At 41.3% G+C, this 20,971-nt stretch overlaps 1 protein-coding gene across 4 annotated transcripts in view; it reads left to right on the top strand.

Moving 5' to 3' along the window:
* The window catches only part of grid2 (glutamate receptor, ionotropic, delta 2), a 788,159-nt gene that overhangs the window by 745,305 nt on the left and 21,883 nt on the right, over positions 1 to 20,971 (top strand). For all 4 annotated transcript variants that reach the window (XM_072433310.1, XM_072433308.1, XM_072433309.1 and 1 more), the window contains exon 15: positions 3,143 to 3,383. In XM_072433310.1, the coding sequence (XP_072289411.1) occupies positions 3,143 to 3,383 (241 nt within the window). The remainder of the gene's footprint in view (positions 1 to 3,142; positions 3,384 to 20,971) is intronic.

Raw genomic sequence — 20,971 nt, 5'->3', positions numbered from 1 at the left:
GTGGATATCGAATAATGAATTATGTAAACAGTTGTGCGGCCTCATTTGCATATTCGTATGGGTTTCAGAGTGTTGGTGGTGGTAAAGGAGAGGAGGGCATTGTCATTCCTGTCAGTGGAATTGCAGGATTGTTGCCTCCGGTGAGCTCGGCGCATAATTGACAACATCTGTTCGATATGATGAATATGGAGGGTAAATTCAACTCTGGTTGCCAATCGCAGGCCGCTACTTCTGCGTCTCAACCAATCGCCTCTCAAACGCACTCTCTTCCTTCTTCTTTCCTTCTTAAAGTACAGTTTACTGGCACAACTTGACCCCACCTCTCATGAGCAACACCATCCCATTTCACTATCTTTTAAAGGAAATATACAGGATTATGTTTGACTTTCTTGAGCTTTTTGTCGCGCTATAACATGTTTTTCCGTGTTTTAGGTCCATAAATCATCGCCAGACTCGTACTAAGCATTTCTGCCGTCACAATGTGTTCGTTACAACTGTAGGGGAAAGCTAGGTTTGTTTGTCTCCCCTTTGTAGTTCCCTCTGTGACCAGCGGATGGAGCTCAAACTCAATTCCAGGTGTGCAAAACGCCTAACTGCTAATAAAAAAATATATATATTATATTTATTATATAAGTCTTTTTTTCTTTTCTTTTTTGGACAAATTATTTAAAGTTCTTAAACATGAGATGTCAATGTGAATTTAAGAGCATTAAAGGACACATTTAAGAGCATTAAAGGACACATTTAAGAGCATTAAAGGACAAATGTAAGATTATTAAAGGACACTAATGAAACAAAAATGAATAATGTTTGTCCTCTAAAATCTTTAACCATACCCATTCTCCGTCAGGTAAGTTCCCCCGTAGTCCTGGTTGGGAAATACTGGTATAGGAGCCTTATATAACCCTGTTGGGAGTATAATAAAAGAATCCAAACTTCAGACTAAAACCATCTTTCAGCCCATGAATTGAACCTTCTTGTTGCTAATCACTGACTCTTTCTATCAGCTTAAACCAACTTCACTTTCAGATTTGTACTATGTGGGTTTATTTTGCCTACTGACTGCAACACAAGTTACTTATACCTCAAGTCTTTACACTATATTGACTACTACTTGTTGACTACTCTTTATAACTAAGTCATTGACAATAGTTTACAAAGTAAGAAGAATCAAATGTTTTTCATTTTGTATAGCACTGCCACAAATCCAGAATTTCAAACTCCATTTCGAAACTACAGAATTGGCTCGATACTCATTTTTTACAATCATAGTAAAAAACACTATTCCAAAAAATAGGGTGTGATTTTCAACACAAAATAATAATACTTTCATATCCACGTTTGTCAGAATGATCAGGTATTAGGACTCCTCATATTAGGTTTCCTTTTTATTTTTTTCTCAATTTTATTTCTATCCAATTTTCCACTGAAAAAAAAAAACACACAAAAAATGAACTGTTTCTATAGCAATGAACAATAAAAATATATATTTTGAACAGGAAAAATTGCTCGAATCTAGTTTCAATACTAGTTTTGGTATTGATTAATATCTCCGATATTTCCGATATTTTCACAACCCTTATTTGAACATAGAATAATTGTAGTATTTGGGGTTTTTCATGTTCTCATTACCTATTGCTTGTTTGTTGGTCAGATTACACCAGTTCTTCTGTTCTTGAAGTGTTTTTATTTATTTTCACATTTCCCCCCCAGTATCTATTCTAAAATGTGTTTCTTTTTGCACAACACAACCACTTTAACTACGCACATTCGAAAGTTGCAGATTTGAACACTCTCCTTGCTTCCCTACCTTAAACGTCTACATTTTCCAAATCCCATTTTAGTTGCTATGGCTCCTTTGTTTCTTCTACCTCAAACCCAGCCCTCCTCCTCAAGATTGTCTTCTAGCTGTCTGCCTGTGTGTGTGCCCATCCAAAATGAACGAGCCGCTTTAAATAATACGCTGAAGGCTAACAGAGGGACCCCATCAGCCTCAGCGCTATCCTCTGTGAAGTCATCAATCCCTCGCTAAAGCCGGCCTGCGTTATGACATTGTGGCAGTGTACCCGCGCCGCACAACATATTAATGCTCACCATAATGAGCTTGACAGCCTAATATGGTTGTTAGGGAGCAACCAGGGCTTTAAGTTAAACAGCACTGCCCTCAGATGGACAGCGGAGGTAGTGTGACTGCAGAGGACGCTGCAGTGGGGTATGGAAATGCTTCAAGATCCTTTTATTTTTCAGTATTTTACAGGATCGGTATTTTACAGGATTGGTATTTTACAGGATTGGTGCACAATACCTTTTATCGTTTAACTGAATGTTTTACTGTAGTTCTTATGATTGATGTGTGAGTGTGTTTAATTGATTGACCTGGTATAATAATGGGAAAAGAAATCTGTAAAATACTGGTTTTAAATTAGTAGCCTATTTATTGTGTGTTGTTATGTTATGTTATTAATTTATTTGATTTTATTCACTTGTATTGAATTTTATATACTTCATGTATTTCATGTATTTCATGTATTTCATGTATTTTATTTATTTTATTTATTTTATTTATTTTATTTATTTTATTTATTTTATTTATTTTATTTATTTTATTTATTCTTGAAAATATGAAAAAGGCAAATAATACCGACGTAACAATGTCTTTTGTCTGTATTGTAGGTTTAGTCCAGGAATATTCTAAGTTTGTTCAGAACTTGGGAAGTCCAGACTGGTTAGATCCAGCCCTGGTTCAGTTATGAAAACTCAGTCTTTGGTCCTGCTTTGTATTTAAGCCAAACTGCAAATATTGTGCCGATTGTTGTAAACTGAAGCCTTGCGGTTCCATCCCGGTTGAGACCAGCGCAGACTGTATTATCCTTGAGCAAGACACATCACCCACGCTGTGTGAACCTTACGTGTGAGCGTGCGATTGGCGGAGGTCAGAGAGACTTTCATATCTCTGTCAGTCAGCCCCAAAGGCGTGACGATGAATGAGTAATGGCACTTGGAGAAGAACACAAAGCCGATATTATGTTTTTTTATGATGTGATGCTTCAACTGCTACAGCGAAACCGTAGTAAATCCCTCATGAGCAACCGTCTCTTTCAAACATTGCCCTCAACAGTTGTCCTGTCCTCTTGTCCTTCAGAATCCTGGAGCTGCAGCAGAACGGGGACATGGACGTTCTGAAGCTGAAGTGGTGGCCCCGGGAAAGCCCCTGTGACATGTACAGCTCGGTCCAGTCCCGACGCAACGGTAACGCCCTGGACATCCACAGCTTCGCGGGGGTCTTCTGCGTGCTGGCCGCCGGGGTGCTGCTGTCCTGCCTCATCGCCATGGTGGAGAGCTGGTGGTCCCGACGCAAGGGCTCCCGCGTCCCGTCCAAGGAGGTACGAACAAAGGCTTTGAGCTGTAGGGTTGAGAAGGTTGGGAAGTATAATATACAATGGCTAACTTGTATTGTGATGACAGTATAGGACCGGGTTTACTAGGATGGAACAAAACCAGGAGTAAGATTGAAAAGGACAGACAAGATGAACTTAAACTACACTTGTGCGTCACAATTAAGGACTAAAACGAAATAAAAACTTAGAATGTCCCATGATTGGATCAGGAATGAAGCAGAACTAAAACAAGACATTCAACAAAGACTAAACCAGGACTAAATCAAGTGAATCACAACTTAAACAAGACTAAATGTTCAGTTAAATAAGACTAAACCAGGCCTAGAAGATGACTGAACTGAGACGAGACATGTCTGAATCAGGACCAAACCAGGACTCGAAATAAAAATAATCAAGAATTAAATAAACAGTAACAATAAAACCAGGATTATGTCAGCGTCTATACTTGACCACGCCCCACATGAAAATTGTGACTAAACTTGGAACTAGACTAGGACTAAACCAGGACTAGAACACCACTAAACCGTGTCTACGTCCTGACCAAACCAGGGCCAAACCAGGACCAAACCAGGACCAAACCAGGACCAAACCAGGACCAAACCAGGACCAAACCAGGACCAAACCAGGACCAAACCAGGACCAAACCAGGACCAAACCAGGACCAAACCAGGACCAAACCAGGACCAAACCAGGACCAAACCAGGACCAAACCAGGAAACTGAAAGTTAGAAGTTTCTTATTACGTGTCGGAGTAATTGCATTTGTCTTTGTTGATTGTCTTCACTCTTAGTCATACCTCTTGCATAATGTTACCATGGTGATCAAAACTCAGGACTACAAATGCTCGACACACTTATGCATCCGTCAGTCTGCCCCGGGGCGCTCGTGGGCTACTCGTTACTTTTGACAGAGGATTGAATGAATAAAACAGACATGTTCATTTTGTGTTGAAATGTTAGAAAAGGAATAATGTATTTGTGGTAGTCAAACTTTACTGCTCCACAAGGGAAATCACTGGGACACAAAAGTAATACGTCTCGGGTTCTGTCAAAATGTGCTGAATGAGGTTTAATGCTGTTTATTGTGATGATGGATCTAATTTCAACAACAATATACTGATTTATTGAAAGAAAATGTAAAATACAGTGTCAAGCGTATATTTAAGTCATCTTGAGAGCCCAAACCTCAGTGCCCCACGACCCTCACTTGGGCAACCACTGTCATCGATCCTTCCAGTGGTTGTAAACAGAACGCCTACTCTGAACGCTGGTGCTATTCTATACATTAGCTCTAATGCTGTTGCTTTTTTTAAACATATACACAGTAAAAAAAACACGACACGACACAGAGCGATGGAGCAAAAGGCAAAAAAAGACTCTAATGCAACAAAAATCCAAAACAATCTACGAAATGACAGGACGGTACATCCTGTCCAGCGTGCGAGTCGTGCTTAAGTCTGACAAAAAGGTCCATTTTACAGTTGAATCCGAATGTAATTTTTTAATTTTACAATTTTTCAAACGTCAGTTACAGTTTGTGTTGCCGCAATTTGTGTCATCCATTGTTCCCTGCCGCCAAAAGTGTGCTCCAACGGTATCCATTTATTGTGTTCATGGAAGGAGTTTTGAGGTGCAAGGTGGTCACCCATTATCATGTGTTTTGGGACTGTCCTATTGTTCATAAATGGGTGGACAGAGATTCACAAATCACTGCAAACTGTTTTCAGCATTGGCAGCTCCATTGCGATTTCAATGGTGGCGTTAGCGTTAGCCTCCAAACAACGCAAACTATGGCTGTTTTGGCGACTGACGACCACAATGGTAAGAAAAAAATACCCATGTGTTGCACATTTTGTGATTAGCGCCAAAATGAGCATCCACGCTAACAACCATGTAATAAAACATAGCAGGCCACAAATCCTGCTTTCAGAATCAGAATCAGGGATGGTTTATTGCCAAAGAACAAAATTCCCAACGGAACTTGCTTTGGTGATTCAGTGCAACATACAACGGCGAACAATAATAAAACAACATTAATAAAATCAGAAAGAGCATGCACTAAAGAAAAACAATTTAAATTTACTATTGGATAGAAATAAAAATGTGTTTACTATGCACACAAAATGTATAGTTAAATTTAAATATATAGTGCAGAAAGTGAACAGTGCAGTGAGTGATTCAATTATGGTTAAAGTGACAGTGTTTGAGAAGTGTTCATGAGTCCAACGGCAGAGGGAAAGAAACTGTTCTTATGGCGGGAGGTTCTGGCCCGGATGGACTGTAGCCTCCTGCCTGAGGGGAGTGGCCTCCTACCTGAGGGGAGTGGCCTCCTGCCTGAGGGGTGTGGCCTCCTGCCTGAGGGGTGTGGCCTCCTGCCTGAGGGGAGTGGCCTCCTGCCTGAGGGGAGTGGCCTCCTGCCTGAGGGGAGTGGCCTCCTGCCTGAGGGGAGTGGCTCAAATAGTCCATGTCCAAGGTGAGACAGGTCGGCTGTGATCCGACCTGCTCGTCCCAGAGCTCTGGAGACATACAGGTCCTGCAGCCGATCACCTTCTCAGCAGAGCTCACAATGCGCTGTAGTCTCTGTTTGTCCCTGGCTGTGGCTCCAGCGTACCACACGGTGATGGAGGAGGTGAGGATGGACTCAACGATGGTCGTGCTAATTTTAGAAAGTGAAAGTTGGTGGTAGATATTGACTAGTCTACAAATGACAAAATTCATGTTTTTATTTGCTGCCTCATAAAACATGACTAATAGAATGTTTACATAAGTACCAGACTGTGTGCGCAGATTTTCCAAACACATCATCTCGGAAGTGTGTATACAATATGAAAAAACAAACAAAGAGCATGTACCACATGACTGAAAATACGAATACACAATAAGAAATATGGATAATATCGGGCTAAGTTTAAAATGGTGAATGATATACAAGTACCACTATATAGAGTAAAGCACCAACTACTACTGGATAGTTTAAGTATATTCAACTCCAAATGAGGAGCGATTTACCTTTAGAAAGTCTCGTCTGAGAAGGTGGTGGAACCCACAGCGGTGCGACTATAAGTGCATCAGATGGAGGGTTTGTGAAGTGGTGCGAAGCTTAGAGCAGAAAAATGTAGCATTACCGGTTAAAAGCACTAAGCCCTTTGGAGCGCCGATAAGGAAGGTAATTTTCCCAAAGTCAAGATGTATGACGAACACAGATTAGAGGAGGAAGGGCTGCGCCAGGACAAAGTTGTAAGGCTGACAAGTCTGGGGGAAAAAGGCTCGACGTGGAGTGTCCAAAAACCTCTCCTCTAAACCACTCCACTACCAAAACAATGATATTATAAGACTATTGTTATACGTCATCAGGCAACAATGATTTCAAATGTAACTGTTGAAACTTTAACTGGAAGGCTGCACCGTATGGCATTGAATTGTCTATCTCCATGCAGACAAGCAGGTCAGATCTGTGGAGTGGCGTCCTCATTAACAACAAAGATGCGTGTATTTCATGTCATCTTTTGGCTATAAAGAACGTAGTTGAATATATGCAAGATTGATGCGATTATTGCCATACTGTGGAACATTTCGGGCAAAAAAATAACATCGCTACAGGTTACATAGTGCTCCTTTAAGAACAAAATAATAATATAGAGAGCGATTTTGAATTGCCACGACACTAACGTTTTAAAGTTCAATGCTAAAGAAAAAGCTCAATTTTAATACAATGTTGATAATTTTTTGTCTGTTTTTTTTCATCCTCTTCGTCAATTTAATTTATTTTTCTAATGCATGGCTTATTTGCCTGTGAATTTTATTAAACCTTTTCTGATTCTGAAGTTATGGAGATACACTACGTCATGGATGAAGAAAGTGCAAATAGCAAAAAAAAGGGCAAAGAATGAAGACATTTAGAATGAATAACAGTCATAACTAAATGAAAACATGACATTTGTTGTGCGTAAACATTTCCAATCTATAAAACAATATAATTTTGATCATATGGCAGTGTTATGCAGGATAAATACACTGTTATTGTAGCTGGGTTGGTGTTAGTATTTTAGACTTTCAGAAATATAAATGTCATTCAAGTATGAGTTCTTACTTTTAAGGCAAAAGAGTAGAGGCAAAACTGCACCTAAAGATGTTGTATTTCTTTTAATCTACTTGCATCCGCAGATTTATACGTGACATTGTAACTTCAAAGGTCGTTTTCTTCATAGAGCCTGAAAAGCAGCACTTAAACACACTCAACTTTACAATCTTGTCCCGGGCAAGAGTTTGCAGTTTCAGTAAGATTAAGTTTACTCAAACACTAAATACAGTCAACTTTCCAAAATGCCCACTTTAAACCTTTTTGAAAGTAATATGTCGACAAAATAAAGCAAGAAATGTTATATTGGCTCCATTTTGACGTCCCAAATATGTGTCATTTTGCCCATTTTTACACACGTCTTATTTCTTTATGACAACATTGTATGATTATATCAAATGTTAATACATTTTGATGACTATAATTGGGGTTTAGGTCGTTTAGGTTCTTCTTCTTCTTCTTCTTCTTCTTCTTCTTCTTCTTCTTCTTCTTCTTCTTCTTCTTCTTCTTCTTCTTCTTCGTCTTCTTCGTCTTCTTCGTCTTCTTCTTCTTCTTCTTCTTCGTCTTCGTCTTCTTCTTCTTCTTCTTCTTCTTCTTCTTCTTCTTCTTCTTCTTCTTCTTCTTCTTCTTCTTTTTCTTTTTCTTTTTCTTCTTCTTCTTCTTTGGTGTTTTATGGCGGTTGATATCCAAGTGTTACATTACGGCCATCTACTGTAGTTGTACGTCTTCAAAGCACGTGCTCCATGCCACACCGCAAAAAAATATATAAAATAAATAGATTAAATTAAATAGAATAATACAATAAATAAAGAGAAAGAAAGGGAGAAAAGAGACAAAGAGAGAGAAGGAGAGAGAGGGAACTCATTTGAATACACATAATAAGCCCGAGTGCACGTAGGAGTGGGCACTGTACCAAGCTTCTGTGATGTAACCTCCTGTGATTGGCTTGTGTCCTCTTGTTGTGCTCAGTGACTTTTGTTTGTCGAGTGTTACAAAACACTGTGAATATTCCTCCCGTACCAGCTGCATCCTTGATCGGCGAACCAACCACGAGAGCTGTTCTAATGTATGTCTAATTGTCGAGCTTAATGGAAATAGCCATCGGATCATCAGACTGATAAAGCCGTGTAGATTTTGCCCTGCCAAAAGCAAATTTGCTAAAGTAAATTAAACGGCTAATTAACCGTCGTGGAGAGGGCATTGTTTCCACTGTTCTAATAGTTTAGGCCTAATTAGCTGATGTTTTCCATCAGCTAATTGCTGTCTCTGTTCCAGGAGTGTTTGTGATGTATACAATGCAGAACAGGCCGTTCGTCAATGTATGCATGTTCTCATGCCACTTTTACCGTATTTTACAGACTATAAGTCACACCGGAGTATAAGTCACACCAGCCAAAAGATGCATGATAGATAATAAAAAAAACATATATAAGTCGCACTGGAGTATAAGTCATAATTATAAGACATGTTTGGGGGAAATGTATTCGACAAAATCCAAGACCAAGAACGAACATTTCATCTTGAAATGCAGTTTAAAATAATAACAGATGAGAGAACATGGTGAATAGGTGTACGTATGCTAACGCTAACACCTTCAGCTACATGACGCACAGACAGAACTGTGGTAAGTGTCTGGTATGTTAACGTAACATATTAACAGTTATTCAGATAACTATAGCACTCTGTGTCTGTGTTCTGATTGGAGAATTGTCTTGAGAACCAAAACACCAAATCAAAAATGTTTCATCACAGCCAATGTTTTTGTAATAAGAATAAATCAATAAAAATCCGTAAAGGCTTCATGTTTACCTCACATCTGGGGACACAGAGGGGTCATGTTTTTGACATTTGAAATTGAAATTCCACATAACCTCCGTTTCAGTTTTATTGCCATGTCAGCTAACAAAATTATTTAGTGACAAATGCAACATAAAACAATGATTAATAATATTAAAACATAAACTATGATCAAAAAAGACGTATACTAAATACTTTGACTAGGAATATACACAAAATGTACAGTATTCTTATGGAAAAAGAAAAAAAGAAAAAGAAAATAAGTCTGGGAAAGTAAACAATAACAGGTTGTATGATGAAAAGTGAATATACTGAAGATTTTGGGCTAGTCCACAAAATAAAATAAAAGATAACATAAAATCAGCACAAACAATATATTACCTGAAGCAAGCAATTAGGCAAATACTGTAAATACTGTAAATACTTCATTAGACTAATGACCTCGTGTATTCTTTCACCTAATTTAACGCTCCATTACATACCAGTCTGAATGTGCACGGCGTTCATAACAGGATAACGCTCTCCGGGCATGAATCCCACGGCATTTTTCCACAGCCTCGCATAACAGTCACCGTGGCAACGCTCACATCCTTATCTCGCAGTGACAATATGGACACTGCATTAATCTATGAACCTTTGCCCCTGGCTTTGAATCTTCGCTCGTCTGCAATTACTCCCACTCCGCTAATGTCCTCCTAATGCTGTTTTGATGACGGGAATTCATTTTGGAAGCAACGGAAAAGCTTTAATGTCAACAGGATGAGTAAATACTGAGGTACAGAGGCTGAAGGGAAGCCTTACGTTTAAAAATATTATTCAACTACATTCAAAGTAGTGCCTGTAATCATTTAGCAGAGGAGTAGTTATAAAACTAGTCAAAATGAGTGAAAAAGTATTGGTGGAAACTACTTTAGCGGATGTCACAAATGTTTGATCGCAGCTCACTCACAGCACGGTTAGTGACAGAAACTGTGAGTACTGCAAATAGTACTCAAGCGCTGCACGGAGAACTTAAAGTGCGCTAAAGAACCAAACTAAATTCGTCCTTGCCTCCAAACCCGATCGACTGCGCTCGTCCCAGTCTGCGTGCCGCTAAAAGGACTGAGTGGCAGAGCGGAGACGTTCATGATCGTCGAGTGATAAACGAGCCCCGACCACTCGCTTTGGTAATACTTTACAACGACGTTAGGTCCGAAGGCAGAGATTTATGGGCAGATTAACCAATGAGAGAAAAACTGTCTGTTTGGGTCTTAACAAACATGGCGTCATGGCGGAAAAAGGAAACTAAAAATAACACAGAGGGGTAAGTTATATTTTTGTTCTGAATGTTGTGAGAATATTTGAGAGAAGTCTTTGAGTCTCACAGTCTCTGCACAATCTAGGATCTTCTTACCTTTCATAAACTGAGGTCGGCCTAAACTATGTGTAAAGGTCAATTTGACACATTTATGTTTTATGGTAAGGTTTTGCTTTATTTTGGTAACTTCCTGTGTAACCGGAAGTGATGGTAAAACGGAAGTCTACTTGACACACTGGAAAAGACGAAAAGTAAATTGAACAACGGAAAACGGACAAAACACGGACAAACTCAAGGATCTAGCTACAGTCGACAGGGGAACAAGGTCTGTAGTGGAAAACAATTGTATTTATGAGATATTTGAAATGTTTAATGGATTTTTATGTTGCGAAAATATAGTACCAATGTAATGAGTTAGAAATACGGGGATTTACGTCCAAAATGTAATTGTCTTTTTATTTTATTCTGTCTAGCTCTTACGTTGGTTGAATGACACGGAAAGGCTCATTAAAAGACATTTAACCATCAGTTCTGGCCTTCTCAATTCGACTGGACGCTACACTATGGAACTCGCTTCTTCTGAACAGAGAGCTGCTTCTTCTGTGGACAGTTTCAAATCGTTGCACTGGCGTTTAATTCAAGCTGGGGTAGCTGAGCTTTTATGACATTAACATACTATTTTTAACTTATTTCTGTGTTTTAAATTCTATGATCTTAGGAAAAATAATAATTGTTCCTTTTTTCTTCAATTGTTCTACTTTACGGTTATTAAACGTGTGCAACACTTGGGGGCAGTGCATCTGTTGGCAAATGTGCTATATAAGTACATTTGACCTTGACCTTGACCTTTGAGAGACACACGCTTCAAACTGGTGTGGTTGGACCGTCCCACGATGCCCCTCTATGTCCGGCTCCAGGCCCTTCTGCATTTGAATTAAAAAACGGCCATCATACTGTACATAACCAGACTTTTGGCAAACATAGACACACAACATCTCATATTTACGTTGAGCATATGATTTCCAGACGTGAGGAAACGGTATTTGCAAGACAAACACGTTGAAGCTCCAGGACCCGCCCTCTCTGCTGATCTACAACGAGCGAGTCCTCGTCCAAACACGTCTAATATGTTCTCGGCTCTCCTAGTCTGCTCTTAGTCGTTACCGCACTGCACTGTTACACGCGGCGTGAACACGAGTACACGCAGTCATTCCCGCATTTGAATCGGACTTGGCCACTTGGTCCGGTTTCCCTGCAATGCGAATGTCAGACAAAGGTTTACACAAAATAAGCTGATTACTGAGAGGCAATACGACGGCGGTATTTTTAAAAAACACGCAAAAGCCAAGTTAAAGGTGGCTATATCAGACAAGCCTTCGCCTCCGAAACAGAGCCAGATCCAGCGTCATGTAAATTAGCCGCAGCGCACCGTGAAATACCCAATCAGCCTCTGCGCGGTTGATCACCTGCGGCGGGGATATCGTCACAGGCAATCACAACCGCTGCCGGCTCATTATGGACGTGAGAGGAAGGTTTGCCCCTTTAGGCAGTATTCAGATTATTTTACTTCTTCTATCAGACCGGCATTTGTTTGTTTGTTTGTTTGTTTGTCGTTGCCGCGGCCGTCCTGTGTCGTTCTAACTTTTATAGAAATAATTGGGCAGCCATTGTTCTGGTTTTCGGATGACGTATAGTTCAAACGTACAAATGGCATCTGGGTCGTACAGTGTCAAACCCCTAAATCGTACCCACAATGCAGTGGTTTGATTCCTGCTCTACCCGGTGCGTCCGGTTGTGTTCTGAATCACGGCGTTACACCACAGTGCGATTAAAATACACCTTTCCACAGATCCGACCGATAACATCAGCGGTGGAAAAGGTACACGGTGCACCTTTAAGAATCCAAAAAAAAGTTGCAGCGGTCCACGTGTATTGCACGTCTTCTGTAGTTGTACTTCTTCTGTAGTTGTACTTCTTCTGTAGTTGCACGTCTTCTGTAGTTGCACGTCTTCTGTAGTTGTACATCTTCTGTAGTTGCACGTCTTCTGTAGTTGTACATCTTCTGTAGTTGCACGTCTTCTGTAGTTGTACTTCTTCTGTAGTTGTACTTCTTCTGTAGTTGCACGTCTTCTGTAGTTGTACATCTTCTGTAGTTGTACGTCTTCTGTAGTTGTACGTCTTCTGTAGTTGCACGTCTTCTGTAGTTGCACGTCTTCTGTAGTTGTACATCTTCTGTAGTTGCAAGTCTTCTGTAGTTGTACGTCTTCTGTAGTTGTACGTCTTCTGTAATTGTACGTCTTCTGTAGTTGCAAGTCTTCTGTAGTTGCACGTCTTCTGTAGTTGTACTTCTGTAGTTGCACGTCTTCTGTAGTTGTACATCTTCTGTAGTTGCAAGTCTTCTGTAGTTGTACGTCTTCTGTAGTTGCACGTCTTCTGTAGTCGTACGTCTTCTGTAGCTGGACGTCTTCTGTAGTTGTACGTCTTCTGTAGTTCTACGTCTTCTATAGTTCTACGTCTTCTGTAGCTGTACGTCTTCTGTAGTTGCAAGTCTTCTGTAGTTGCAAGTCTTCTGTAGTTGTACGTCTTCTGTAGTTGTACGTGTTCTGTAGTTGCACGTCTTCTGTAGTTGTACTGTCTTCTGTAGTTGTACGTCTTCTGCAGTTGCAGGTCTTCTGTAGTTGCACGTCTTCTGTAGTTGCACGTCTTCTGTAGTTGTACGTCTTCTGCAGTTGCAGGTCTTCTGTAGTTGTATGTCTTCTGTAGTTGCAAGTCTTCTGTAGTTGTACGTCTTCTGTAGTTGCACGTCTTCTGTAGTCGTACGTCTTCTGTAGTGGCACGTCTTCTGTAGTTGCACGTCTTCTGTAGTTGTACGTCTTCTGTAGTTGCACGTCTTCTGCAGTTGCAGGTCTTCTGTAGTTGTATGTCTTCTGTAGTTGCAAGTCTTCTGTAGTTGTACGTCTTCTGTAGTCGTACGTCTTCTGTAGTTGCACGTCTTCTGTAGTTGTACATCTTCTGTAGTTGCACGACTTCTGTAGTTGTACGTCTTCTGTAGTTGTACGTCTTCTGTAGTTGCACGTCTTCTGTAGTTGCACGTCTTCTGTAGTTGCAAGTCTTCTGTAGTCGTACGTCTTCTGTAGTGGCACGTCTTCTGTAGTTGTACGTCTTCTGTAGTTGTACGTCTTCTGTAGTTGCACGTCTTCTGTAGTTGAACGTCTTCTGTAGTTGTACGTCTTCTGTAGTTGTACGTCTTCTGTAGTTGTACGTCTTCTGTAGTGGCACGTCTTCTGTAGTTGCACGTCTTCTGTAGTTGCAAGTCTTCTGTAGTCGTACGTCTTCTGTAGTGGCACGTCTTCTGTAGTTGCACGTCTTCTGCAGTTGCAGGTCTTCTGTAGTTGTATGTCTTCTGTAGTTTCACGTCTCCTGTAGTTGTACGTCTTCTGTAGTTGAACGTCTTCTGTAGTTGTACGTCTTCTGTAGTTGTACGTCTTCTGTAGTTGCACGTCTTCTGCAGTTGCAGGTCTTCTGTAGTTGTATGTCTTCTGTAGTTGCAAGTCTTCTGTAGTTGTACGTCTTCTGTAGTTGTACGTCTTCTGTAGTCGTACGTCTTCTGTAGTTGTACGTCTTCTGTAGTTGTACGTCTTCTGTAGTTGCACGTCTTCTGTAGTTGCACGTCTTCTGTAGTTGCAAGTCTTCTGTAGTCGTACGTCTTCTGTAGTGGCACGTCTTCTGTAGTTGCACGTCTTCTGTAGTTGTACGTCTTCTGTAGTTGCACGTCTTCTGTAGTTGAACGTCTTCTGTAGTTATACGTCTTCTGTAGTTGTACGTCTTCTGTAGTTGTACGTCTTCTGTAGTGGCACGTCTTCTGTAGTTGTACGTCTTCTGTAGTTGTACGTCTTCTGTAGTTGCACGTCTTCTGCAGTTGCAGGTCTTCTGTAGTTGCAAGTCTTCTGTAGTTGTACGTCTTCTGTAGTTGTACGTCTTCTGTAGTTGTACGTCTTCTGTAGTTGTACGTCTTCTGTAGTTGTACGTCTTCTGTAGTTGCACGTCTTCTGCAGTTGCAGGTCTTCTGTAGTTGTATGTCTTCTGTAGTTTCACGTCTCCTGTAGTTGTACGTCTTCTGTAGTTGAACGTCTTCTGTAGTTGTACGTCTTCTGTAGTTGTACGTCTTCTGTAGTTGCACGTCTTCTGCAGTTGCAGGTCTTCTGTAGTTGCAAGTCTTCTGTAGTTGTACGTCTTCTGTAGTCGTACGTCTTCTGTAGTCGTACGTCTTCTGTAGTTGCACGTCTTCTGTAGTTGTACGTCTTCTGTAGTTGTACGTCTTCTGTAGTTGTACGTCTTCTGTAGTTGTACGTCTTCTGTAGTTGCACGTCTCCTGCAGTTGCAGGTCTTCTGTAGTTGTATGTCTTCTGTAGTTTCACGTCTCCTGTAGTTGTACGTCTTCTGTAGTTGAACGTCTTCTGTAGTTGTACGTCTTCTGTAGTTGTACGTCTTCTGTAGTTGCACGTCTTCTGCAGTTGCAGGTCTTCTGTAGTTGCAAGTCTTCTGTAGTTGTACGTCATCTGTAGTTGTACGTCTTCTGTAGTCGTACGTCTTCTGTAGTTGCACGTCTTCTGTAGTTGTACGTCTTCTGTAGTTGCACGTCTTCTGTAGTTGTACGTCTTCTGTAGTTGTACGTCTTCTGTAGTTGCACGTCTTCTGTAGTTGTACGTCTTCTGTAGTTGCACGTCTTCTGTAGTTGAACGTCTTCTGTAGTTGTACGTCTTCTGTAGTTGTACGTCTTCTGTAGTGGCACGTCTTCTGTAGTTGCACGTCTTCTGTAGTTGCAAGTCTTCTGTAGTCGTACGTCTTCTGTAGTGGCACGTCTTCTGTAGTTGCACGTCTTCTGTAGTTGTACGTCTTCTGTAGTTGCACGTCTTCTGCAGTTGCAGGTCTTCTGTAGTTGTATGTCTTCTGTAGTTTCACGTCTTCTGTAGTTGTACGTCTTCTGTAGTTGAACGTCTTCTGTAGTTGTACGTCTTCTGTAGTTGAACGTCTTCTGTAGTTGTACGTCTTCTGTAGTTGTACTGTCTTCTGTACCTTTTAGTATCCAAAAAAAGCGACATTAAAAACGTAAAAAGCAGTCGTTGCAGCGGTCTAAATATGCACTTTCCACAACACGCGGCGAGATAACTAGTTAAAACGTTGAAGCTAACATCAATTAGCACGCTAACAGCACACTTCCTGCTTTACGGAGAATTAATTTACACATGAATAAATGCTTTTACAATATTATACCACTCATTGTGACGCAACTGTGAGTCTCCCAAAGAGCACGGCAACACCAATGCTCAAATAAAGAATACAAATAAGTAAAAGTCGTAAGTGAAACCCGGTGGCCCAAAAAATTACTCATGTAAGAGTAAAAAAGTATCTACTACTAAGAATAACTTGGAGTAACACGTGAAATTGAAAGAACAAATAATTCATGAATGGACAAAATCTGGTATTTGCGAAGGAAAAACACATAAATGTGAGAGAATAAATAATATCTGAAGGAGCAGTCAGTGCAAGAAACTCAAATGTCATCTAATATTCCCGACATTTGTCACGTGTAGACTCACTCACGATGGGAAAAGGAACCGACACTTTTACTTCTAGGTCAGAAGTACAAAGTATTCTGTCTGAAAACGACGCTGTGATTCAACGTGACTCGAGTAAAGCTGAGTCTGTGCGGCTGCTTCCCCCTGAAACTCCCAACGCGGCGCTGAACTGGTCCGGAATACAAAAACCACACAGAGCGCCCCATTTGGAAAACATTGATATTCTTCGGCTCTCCGGTTCCGCCTGTGATTTAGACGCCAACGATGGGGAAATGTGTTTTTTTTATCATCAACAACTATCCTATCAGCGCCGGCGCAGCCCAACACCGATCCCGACCACCTTTTGCCTCTTCCCCAGCGCCCGCTGCGGCTTCGGAAGTAAATAACTAATCAAAACTGTGAAATTGGTGCAAAGTGTGACAAATCTGATATGCAAAACAGAGCCACCGAGGAGCAGCGGGAAAATTAACTGTGAAATGATATTTTTTTGGGAGCCAATGCGCTTGCGACGGTTTAATTTTGCGAGTGGATTGATCTCCTTCAGAAATACATTTTGGAAAGGTAAATGGAATTGGGGATTCTTTGTTTCCCCCCGCGACGTTGCCGCGCTTCACGTTTGCGGTTTCAGAGTACGTGAAACGGCGGGTTAACCTATCGCCCGACTCGCGGCCCGTGGAGATACGAAGCTAAATGAGTTTCAATTAGCGCGTTTAGGCCGTGGGTCGTAATGGATTCCGCATACATTCTGGTTTAGCTGAGTGAAATGTTGGCTAATTGAAGAGCGGTGTGGAGTGAAGGAAGAGAAAAGAGAGGCTCATTTAATGCTATTACAATTATATCTAATGAAAGCAATCCGAAGGGTGTGAAGAATATGACGATGTGCTTTAGCGGTAAGTACTTGGGACATGTGAGATTAAAACAATTAGGGCAGGTGATGTGCATGAAATGTAATGTCGCAGGATTAAGATGACCAGTTTGTGGAGCAAATGCAAAACCAAAAGTTCAACATTTGTAGATTTGTATTTTGGATATTTCTTCTTCTTCTTCTTCTTCTTCTTCTTCTTCTTCTTCTTCTTCTTCTTCTTCTTCTTCTTCTTCTTCTTCTTCTTCTTCTTCTTCTTCTTCTTCTTCTTCTTCTTCTTCTTCTTCTTCTTCTTCTTCTTCTTCTTCTTCTTCTTCTTCTTCTTCTTCTTCTTCTTCTTCTTCTTCTTCTTCTTCTTCTTCTTCTTCTTCTTCTTCTTCTTCTTCTTCTTCTTCTTCTTCTTCTTCTTCTTCAGCTTCTTCTTCTTCAGCTTCTTCTTCTTCTTCTTCTTCTTCTTCTTCTTCTTCTTCTTCTTCTTCCTCCTCTTCCTCTTCCTCTTCCTCTTCCTCTTCTTCTTCTTCTTCTTCTTCTTCTTACTCTTCTTCTTCTTACTCTTCTTCTTCTTACTCTTCTTCTTACTCTTCTTCTTACTCTTCTTCTTACTCTTACTGGCTGAGAGGGGGCTGAGGGGTCTCAGGAGGCTGAGGGGGCTGAGAGGTCTTAGGAGGCTGAGGGGTCTGAGGAGGCTGAGGGGTCTTAGGGGTCTGAGGGGGCTGAGAGGTCTTAGGAGGCTGAGAGGTCTTAGGGGGCTGAGGAGGCTGAGGAGGCTGAGGAGGCTGAGGGGTCTGAGGAGGCTGAGGAGGCTGAGGGGGCTGAGGAGGCTGAGGGGGCTGAGGAGGCTGAGGAGGCTGAGGGGTCTGAGGAGGCTGAGGGGTCTCAGGAGGCTGAGAAGGCTGAGAGGTCTTAGGGGGCTGAGGAGGCGGAGGAGGCTGAGGAGGCTGAGGGGTCTGAGGAGGCTGAGGAGGCTTAGGGGTCTGAGGGGGCTGAGAGGTCTTAGGGGGCTGAGGAGGCTGAGAGGTCTTAGGGGGCTGAGGAGGCGGAGGAGGCTGAGGGGGCTGATGGTTCTGCTGTGAGATGGAGCGAGGTTGCTTGAATGGAAAGCGTGGCATTCACTGCATATGAAAGCGTAGAACTCGATGTTTCGGTGAAGAGCAGCTACACAACAACAGATTTAACTAAATAAAGTAAAGCCAGTATATTCTCCGTGCCAATTCTAAATACACCATTTAATCTGATGACATTGACAATATTTACATTGATTCTTCCTCCTACTGGAATGCTGACAAACTCCACATTAGCACTTCCTGAAACGTCCGGCGTGTTTCACTTAGCGGGCGGCGTTGGCCCGGCGAGAACAGGATAAGATGATTTAACTCTCATCCGCAGATAAACAATGTCAAAAGTGTTATTAGCTGGTTTGATAAAGCATGCTAACCGTTCCAGGAGCTTTGTTTGCTGAGCGCTAATTCCAGCGGCGTACTTAGCATCCTCTGATCAAGCGTTTCAAAGTGTGGCCCGCATGAATCACGCCTCCTCCGGGCTGTTGCTTCGTTGATTTGACTTTTATTCGCACTCCCGCGGTCTCCGGCAGATTTACGAGTCGAGCGTGCGCGGATTCACCTGAGCGCCGCAGGTACAGGATATATTTAACTGCCAATTAACTGCTCGCGCCGTGCGTGTGGCTTTAACTTAAAGAGGGCTGCTTTAGTTGGGGGAGCGGCCAAGCAACATGTTAGAGTCCTGGAGGGTAATGTTGACAGTGTCGGAAAGTAATGAAGTGCAGTTGTATCAGATATTCATGTTTCAGAATACACATATAACTGTATTCTAGTGCAGTTACTTTCCTAAAACCAAGAGAATACACTGTGGTATTTAGTCCTTTTTCTAATCAGTGATAAACGCAGGACAATCCATCCATCCATTTTCCACCGCTTGTTCCTGTTCGGGGTGGCGGTTGACTGGAGCCTATCCCTGTGACTTCGGGCCTTAGGCAGGGTACACCCTGGACAGTGGCCAACTCGTCGCAGGGCCGTGCACCCAGCAATTTCTATTCTTACGTCACATTTTTAGTTTCTACAGTATTGCGCTACTCATCGTGAAAGTATTCCAAGCATTCAGAAATCATCACTCTGATTGGAGCGTGTAACTGAATATGTTGCATAATACAGTCTAATGCAGGGATTCAGTTTTCTGTAACTAAACGACAGAATCCCATCTTTATTCATTCATTCAAGTCATTCAGCAGGAGACTACATAATAATTTTAAGATAAGATAATCCTTTATTGTCCACACATGGAGAAATGTTGTTGTTACAATGCAGTAGATACAGGAGGAAAGGACAGATAACTTATAGGAAAAAGAAGAACTCTTATGAACAAAACAAAAAAACTCTTATTAACAAAACTCCTCTCATATCTTATTAGGGAATGGAGGAAAAAATAAAATAATGATAAAATTAAATAATTATTATTATTTTATGTATTTATTTTATTGTATGTATTTATTTTATGTATTCACCTATATTTAACCAGGTAAGAAACCCATTGAGATCGAAACCAGTTTTTCTCAATCACTACTACTGAAGTAAAAGTAACAGACTGGGATTATAACATCTGACTTATAGTTTGAATTGACTGAAACTAGAAGAACGAAACATTCCACAGTGGTGTTTTCAAAGGATAGTAGATACAAAAATAAGATTAAAAACTGAATAATATCTGAAAGAAAAAATAAAGTCACTTGTCGACTCACTCACAGGCGAAAGAAGAACCAAACTTGGACTAAATTCAGACTGTGGTATTGTCATGGACATTTCAGCAGCTCTTTTTTAATACCGTTTGGTTCGATTGCCCCCAAACTTGACTCCTATTTAACTTCATTGATCTTCTTTGCACTGCCACGCCCATCCCTGTTCGACCCCCCCCCCTGTGGACCCCCACCTGGAGCCGCCGCCTGCTTCCAGCTTTAATCTGTCATTCAGACCAGTAGTCCCGCCCTCTGCTGTGCTGCCGCTGAAGAGACCAAACCCAGCGTGGGCTTAAGCACAGTTAGCTTCTCTGATAGTGCGGCACTTAACCCGCCTGGCCCCCTTTCTCCCCCGCCTCGCCCCCTTTCTCCCCCGCCGCCACCATTAACCCGAAGTGCAGCCAGCGGAATCAGCCCCTCGCCGTGAGCAGCTCTCAGTGGTAAACAGCGGGGATCTAAACACCGTTTGTCTTCACCTAAACGCCACATATGAACGACGCGAGGTTCGACGAGGCCGTTGCTGCGTGCTCGACTTCCTAAAGCTTTTGATTACATTGAAAAAAATACAATGAAGCGGTTATTATTAGTCAAGATTGGCGCAGAGAAACTGTGTTGTTGGTTTTTTTGGCGGTAGTGAAGTGTCGTGCCCGTACAATACGACAAAAACATACACTCGGGTTATATTCGAACAGGGCTGGGCCATGTGACCAAAGCAACCATTTGATTAAGATTGTTTTTGTTTTCATATTGATTGATCTCTGTTTTTGGTTCCATTTTATTTTTTGCTTCCAATTGGCATGAACAATAAAAAGTCAGATTTGTTCCATTAAAGCATTGGGGTCCAAACTATTTTCAATGAGGACCACATATTGAAACATACACAAATACTCAGCAGGACTGTATATGATCCAGGCTGTAATTTGTTTGTTTTTTGCTTTGGAACCACTAAAGCTGTGATTGATGGGTATATTTAATCTTTTGACTCTTCACAGTGATGCACAATCGCACCCGGCGTGAAAAAAATCATTTGACTTCAAAACCACTCTACATTTATCCCTAAAATTCATAGACACATACACATCATTTTGTTTGTACAGCAAGATATATGATTAGACTTGCTGGACTAAATTATGTGAATTTATTGTGATGTTTCTTAAAGCTGGAGTACCTGATTTTCAAACTGTGAGAGGACCATGTAAGTCTAACTCCATCATA

The sequence above is a fragment of the Eucyclogobius newberryi genome, unplaced genomic scaffold, assembly GCF_026437365.1.
Source record: "Eucyclogobius newberryi isolate DKJ021-1_F unplaced genomic scaffold, fEucNew1.0.hap1 SCAF_6, whole genome shotgun sequence".
Classification (NCBI taxonomy): Eukaryota; Metazoa; Chordata; class Actinopteri; order Gobiiformes; family Gobiidae; genus Eucyclogobius; species Eucyclogobius newberryi.
This window is presented reverse-complemented; position numbering and strand designations above follow the sequence as displayed.